The following is a 6,897-nucleotide window of genomic DNA, read 5'->3' as shown; positions in this document are numbered from 1 at the left end:
ATATAGTCGTGGCTTTTCCAAACCCTCCGAGGAGAGCGGGATCTTTCGGTCCTTCCTGTATTTCCGACCATTACAGGATCTAGAAATGTCGACGACACTTTTATCTGCCTTCTACGACATTGACTTCTTGTGCAAGGTAGGGAGGAGCGTGGTTCCCCGGGCGCGCCCCGGTTTGCAGGACGGCGCCCCGGGCTGCCGGGGGAGACGGACCCCGGCGGGACGGGGCGTGCGGCGGCCGTGGCCGGGCGGGCGGGTCGCCGCCTGACAGCTGGCCGCGTTAATGCAACGCGGGTCCTGCTGCGAGGCGGCTGATGCAAGGCTGCGAGCCTCGGGGAGGCGTGCGTGCGCCCGCCCCGCAGGGGGCTTTCGGGGCGGGGGAGGGGGGGAGATACCTTTTCGGAAGTTGCGGTGGCGCCCAGCCGCTCTGCAGGCGGCGGCCCGCGACTCGGGCGCTGCCGAGAGGAACTTGTTTTAAAAGTTGCGCACGCAGGAGAGTCTGCAAGGGGGCTTCTCGCCGGCCCTGTCCCGCCGGCCCTGGCACGCCAGCGCTTGCAGCTGGCCCGCGTTCGGGGCCGGCGGGACCCCCGCGGTGCCCGCGCAGCGCCCGGCGGTGCCGCGGAGGGGGCGCTGGGCGGCCGCGGGAGCCGTGGCGGTGGGCTGGCGGTCACCCTGCAACACCCTCTCTCTTTCCCGCTCCCTGTCCTCCCCCGCCCCCCCACCTCCTTTCCCTCCCTCCCCCCCGCCCCGGCAGACGGAGAAGTCCCTGACCAACCTCAGCAGCATGCTGGACAAGAAGGCCGTGGGGACCCCGGTGACCCCCCCCAGCTCCAGCTTCGCGCCGGGCTTCCTGCGGCGGCACTCGACCAGCAACCTGCCGGCGCTGGCCGGCGGCTCCAAGTTCCCCAGCCCCACCGGCTCCAGCTCTTCCTCTACCACCTCCTCCTCTTCCTCCTCCTCCTCCTCCTCCTCGTTCGGCAGCCTGAAGGAGACGGGCTCTGGCGGAGGCGGCGGCGGCGGCAGCAGCAGCCCCACGGCCCTGCTCAACAAGGAGAACAAGTTCCGGGACCGCTCCTTCAGCGAGAACGGCGAGCGCAGCCAGCACCTCATGCAGCAGCTCCAGCAGCAGCAGCAGGCGGCGGCGGCGGCCGGCAAGGGGGGCGGCTCCGGCGGCGGCGGCGGCGGGGCCCCCATCAACTCGACGCGCTACAAGACGGAGCTGTGCCGCCCCTTCGAGGAGAGCGGCGCCTGCAAGTACGGCGAGAAGTGCCAGTTCGCCCACGGCTTCCACGAGCTGCGCAGCCTCACCCGCCACCCCAAGTACAAGACCGAGCTCTGCCGCACCTTCCACACCATCGGCTTCTGCCCCTACGGCCCGCGCTGCCACTTCATCCACAACGCCGACGAGCGCCGCCCGGCGCCCGGCGGGGGCACGGCCGCCCCCCCCAGCGCCGCCGCCGCCGGGCCGCACCACCACCCGCACCACCCGCCCCCGCACCCCGCCGGCAGCACCGGCGACCTCCGCGCCTTCGCCCCCCGCGACCACCCCCTGGGCGGCGGCGGCGGCGGCTTCGGGCACCCCCGCGGCGGCGGCGGCGAGCGGCCCAAGCTGCACCACAGCCTGAGCTTCTCCGGCTTCTCCGCCCACCACCACCACCACCACCACCACCCGCACCCCCACAGCGCCGCCCCGCCGCCGCCGCCGCCCGGCGGCCGCCTGGACGCCGGCCTGCTGGAGAGTCCCGGCGGGTCCCGCACGCCGCCGCCGCCCGCCTCCGCCTCCTACTGCGAGGAGCTGCTCTCGCCGCCGTGCGCCAACAACGCCTTCGCCTTCTCGGGGCAGGAGCTGGGCAGCCTCATCGCCCCGCTCGCCCTCCACACCCAGAACTTCGCCGCCGCCGCCGCCGCGGCCGCCGCCGCCGCCGCCTACTACCGCTGCCAGCAGCAGCCGCCGCCCGGCGGGGCCTGCCCGCCGCCCCCCGCCTCGCCGCCCTTCAGCTTCCAGCCCCTCCGCCGCCTCTCTGAGTCGCCCGTCTTCGACGCGCCGCCCAGCCCCCCGGACTCCCTCTCCGACCGGGAGAGCTACCTGAGCGGCTCCCTCAGCTCCGGCTCCCTCAGCGGCTCCGAGTCGCCCAGCCTGGACTCGGGCCGCCGCCTGCCCATCTTCAGCCGCCTCTCCATCTCCGACGACTAGGCCCGCGGCTGCCCGGCAAGTAAGTGAAAGAGCGAAGAAAGTGAATCCTTCTCCTCTTCTTTTTTTTTTTTTTTTTTAATCTATCTATATGTACACCGAGAGCTGAACAAAACAAAAACCATAAAAAGCATCTTGCGAAAGGGCAAATGACAGGAACTGAACAAACCTATTTTTATAGAGAGACCTTGGAAGAAGGGGATTTTTGTTTTGGGTTTTTTGTTGTTGTTGTTCTTTGGAGACAAGTTATGATACGCACCAGCAGCAGCCATTCCATCTGTGTTCGAAAAAAGAAAAAGCATTAGAAAAGACACCACCAGAAAGCAACAAACAATCCGGGGAGCCCGAGTCTTGCCTGTCCAGCTCCTCCAAACGTTCTGACACACACACACGAAAAAAAAAAAAGTTACAAACTAGTTTGTCTTTCAATTCAGTTAAAATAAAAACACAGAACGTAACTGAACCTATAAGCTTTTTTTTAAAAAAAAAAAAAGAAAAATCCAACATCCTGCCAAGAATATGCCTTGATAACAACCTTCTTTTTTTATATATCTATATATTATTATTATAACAAGTGCTAAAACCTTCATTCCAAAGTTTAATATTGGTTCCATTGCCACCACTTAGTGGATGTTTGGCTTAGAACAATTTTTGTTGTTGCTTTATTTGGAAGCACTCAACTGAGTTTAGTTTGTAATTGTTGGAGAATAACTGCTGATTTTTTTTTTTAATTTTTTTTAGCCGTTTGAGTTGGTTGCATGAATGAGTCACTGCACACAACTCAGAAACTATTTAACTTATTTATTATCTTGTGAAAAGTATACATTGGTAATTTGTTCATACTGTATTTATCGGGTATGATGAAAAGCAATAGATATATATTCTTTTATTATGTTTAAATTATGATTGCCATTATTAATCGGCGAAATGTGGAGTGTGTTCTTTTCACAGTAATATATGCCTTTTTGTAACTTCACTTGGTTATTTTATTGTAAATGAGTAAAATTCTTAATTTAAGAGATTGTATGTAATATTTATTTCATTAATTTCTCTCCTTGTTTACGTAAATCTGAAAGATTGCATGGTTTCTTTATAGAAATCGGTCTCGATGCTGTGGAAGTAGTTTGAGGAATTTCTGTGGGTTTTTTTAGAATGTAAATGGTTGTAGCCCGTCCGAGTTGAAAAACAAACACGAAAAAAAAAAAAACCGAAAAAAAACCAACAAAAACAAAAGACTGACTTTGCAATCAGACTTCAAAGTGGCAAATCTAATTCAAACTTGTTCAAAGTAACCAAAAAGTATTGTTTTGTTGCCTAACTCCACCAATCACACTGTGATATAGTCTCAAAGTATGTAGCAATAATTGGGGGTCCCAGTATTATGTCTCACAGTGCCTTCTTGAGGGTCCATGCTTGCCTTAAATAACTTTCAACCAAATAAGTATTTTTCTTAATGCTTGAGATAATTTGAATGTAGGGATGGGTTTTAACTATGGCAAAATTTCGCCACTCTCTATTTTATAATAATGGAGGCCATCTTTGGATCTGAAACTTTATACAGTACACGAACATATCTTGTTTAACTGAATTCCACAACTTGTGATTTTTTTTTTTCCTTATGTAGAAAGTCAGGAGTTTTCCAAAACTTCCCTGGACGGTGGATGAATGAGGAGTTAGCTAGGTTTTGTTTGTACATAGGTACAGATTGAGCACTATGTACTCTTTTGGACTACTTTAACAGAAGTATGTTTTGAATGTAACTAAAGGATAAGTCAACTTGAGTTGTAATATATTTTTCGGGAGTCAGTTCACTACAAATTGTGTGAGACTGTAAACTTTGTACTGTAAATGTTTTGTAGTTCTCCCAATAAAATTTTTTTGAAAAAAAAAAAAAAAAAACCAACACCCCTTCAAACTGTTGAAGCCCTGTCGGCCGGGCAGTGAGTATTTCTTGCTAAACACCGCCACCGCTCCCCCAATCACAAATATGCCTAGCTACAGATTAACCAGTTTGCACCGCAGCCCCAGTCCACTCCTGCAGCAATCACTGGTCGGTGGCCAAAGCTAATAAATGCTTCCAGAAGGTTCGGGAGTTGGGAGTATTGGCATTAGCGGTGTGCTGTATCCTGCTGTGCCTTTGTTTTGTTATTTCTTTTTTTTAAAGAGGGTAGAGGATCAAGCCTTTGCTGCTGGTAGCTTAACAGCTGGAGTGGAAAAATCTAGTAATGGCATTTATCAATCAGATCACTTCTGGGGCTGTATGAGCGTGCCATTAGTTTTCCCGGCTGGTTTGGGGTAAGGGGGAAATGGCAGTTTGGGTAATAAAAAAAGACAAGATTTACTCTTTGTCCCAAAAGCTTTGTTCCTCTTCAGTTGCAGGAATGCAGACTTCTGCCTTAATGCTCCCATTGCCCAGCTGAGGGCACATTGGTGTTAATCAGGCTAGCATTAAATGTGTTAATCAGTTTTCAGGGCTTGGGTTTTAAACAAATTACCTTTCTGAGGGTATATTTATATAACAAAATACTCTGCAGCCTGGGGACTGTGCGTTTGTTAGTGCTGGAGGAGTTTTTGTAGCTAATAACTCCACGGTTCGGTCCCTTATTCCAATCAATCCCTTCAACTTTTAAGTCATTATTTCTACCAGCTTAATTTTGTTCTTTTGTCATACTAATAATAAATGTTGTTAACATTATGGCATCTCTGCGCTGCCTGGACTGCCACAGTACTTTCTATAAATACAAGGTAGAATGTAATACCGGTGCCATATGTTTGTGTAACAAACCTTGGACTGACTCGCAGTTTAAAATTAAAACAAACGTAAGCAATGTATGACAACACAATCCAGCCACAGCAATCATCCTTTCTTTATGGATCGCTCTGGTGTTTTGGATCAGAACTACTCCCTTCAATTCCCAAACTAGTTTCTTAGAAACTTCCTTTTCGACACTGCCTGCAGGGTAGCGCCCAGCGCTGCCGGGTCCTTCCCTGGGCATCCCTGGTACAGGTGCTGTGGCTGCAAGGAGGAGGGGTTCTCCCGTATTTTGCAGGGACAGAGTAGCTGTTGGTTTGACCAGTGTCTAAGCTGATGTCTTAACTCACTTTTAGGATTTTGAAACTAATGGTCAAACTAAGACTCTGTTAGTTAGGCCTGCATGTCTCACTCAGTTTCAGTTTTTCTTCCTTCCCTAGGTATTTTTTTTACTTCTGCGCCCACCTCTTTCCCTGAGCCCGCCTTTTTCTTGCCACCATAGATAAGGACCTTATTTATTGCTGCATTTCACTTATCTGGGGGAGCTGTGCTCCATCAGTGCACTACTTTCATCTTGCCTGCGGTTTTCTGTTGGTTGAACAGGATCTCAGTGAGGGTGCTGGGGTTGGCTTTGGGTGTCTCCTGGCTGGAAGAAAAGCCCTGGAAGCTCTACAGCAGCTGCCTCACGTGGAACACAACTTGCACTGGTGTCAATGCCAGCATTTTGCCTGCTGAAAAGGCTGCCAGGACGGGAAGGGTGGCAGCCCACAAGTGTCTTCCAGTGGGCTAGTGGCGTGCCAGTATGTGGGGAGAGCGGGGCCTGAGCTGCCCTCTGCCCTGCTCCAAGTGAGTGATGCTTGGAGGCCACCCATCCTGCACCCTGTTTTGTTTGTATCTCTGCGAAAGTGTGCTGCAAAACAATCTGTTGCAGTGGTACGTGATGCTGTTCAGAAAACCAGAAGTCCTTGAACTGGGAAGATACGTGTCTGTTTCTTGTGCTGCACAATCAAGTGCTAACCTTTAAACTGGCGATTTATGTTGTTGATTTAAGCAAATGTTCTCTTGCTTGTATTTCAAAATTCAGCGAAGCATGTAAAGCTGGTCAGACCATTCAGAAATTTCCTGATACCTTGCAATAAATCATACACACTTTGTAAAAAAAATAAACTGTTTTCCGTCAAGAGTTTTGGGTTGAGAAGGAACTCCAAGGTCTCTGCTATTGCCCATTAGAGATGTGATATTTCTCTTAATAGTTGGGGCACTTAAAATAAGCATCTGGAAAATGGGGATTTGACTAATTATTGATTAGGACTGAGTCTTGCATGCTTGCTTCAGTTGACAATATGAAAGAAATTGCAGCAAAGACTTAAATTTGCAGAAATAAGTGTAATAGCATGGATCCTGAAACAAGAATTGATTTCACGTGGCTTGGTATGATCATTAGGGGTTTCTTAAATGTATGGGATCCGTAGTTTTAATTTTTACTCCCTAGTCTTCTCGGTTTCTTGGGGATTTTTTATTTGTTCGGGTTTTCTCAGTTTGCCTTCTTCAGGTAGAGGGGGTGTGCTGTAACTTGGGTGCTTTTGCTTTCTCTGGGCTTTGGGGTTTGCTGCCTGACCCAAGTCAATACAAAAATTAAACCCGATTCAGCACACAGCTGGACGGATTGCACAATCACTGAAAATGCTCCCAGCACTGTGCCACGAAGCACAGGAACGCTGTTCTTCGCCTCATGGTTGCAGCACAAGCTGATTTCGCTGCGCCCCCAGATTTACCCCCAGTTCACGGGTTGAAGCTGGAATTACGGCACAGTCTGTGTCACTTGTGGAAGAAGGCACATCGCCACTGGAGGAGCTGGTAGGCTGCAGTCTCCTCTCTCTGCTGTATTGCTGAATGCAGAACACGGCAAACCAATGCCTCAGTGGTTAAATACACAGGCAGGGGATGAGCTCTTTCC

General features: G+C 51.1%; 1 protein-coding gene across 1 annotated transcript; it reads left to right on the top strand.

Moving 5' to 3' along the window:
* On the top strand, positions 1–4,087 carry ZFP36L2 (ZFP36 ring finger protein like 2). Its single transcript, XM_075089035.1, has 2 exons — positions 1–136; positions 752–4,087. The coding sequence occupies exons 1-2, from the start codon at positions 86–88 to the stop codon at positions 2,189–2,191; spliced, it is 1,491 nt and encodes a 496-aa protein (XP_074945136.1). The 5' UTR covers positions 1–85; the 3' UTR covers positions 2,192–4,087.
* Positions 4,088–6,897: the final 2,810 nt, after the last annotated feature.

Source organism: Phalacrocorax aristotelis, chromosome 3 (assembly GCF_949628215.1).
Source record: "Phalacrocorax aristotelis chromosome 3, bGulAri2.1, whole genome shotgun sequence".
Taxonomy (NCBI): domain Eukaryota; kingdom Metazoa; phylum Chordata; class Aves; order Suliformes; family Phalacrocoracidae; genus Phalacrocorax; species Phalacrocorax aristotelis.
The sequence above is the reverse complement of the archived record's forward strand: the minus strand, read 5'-3'. Positions and strand labels throughout refer to the sequence as shown.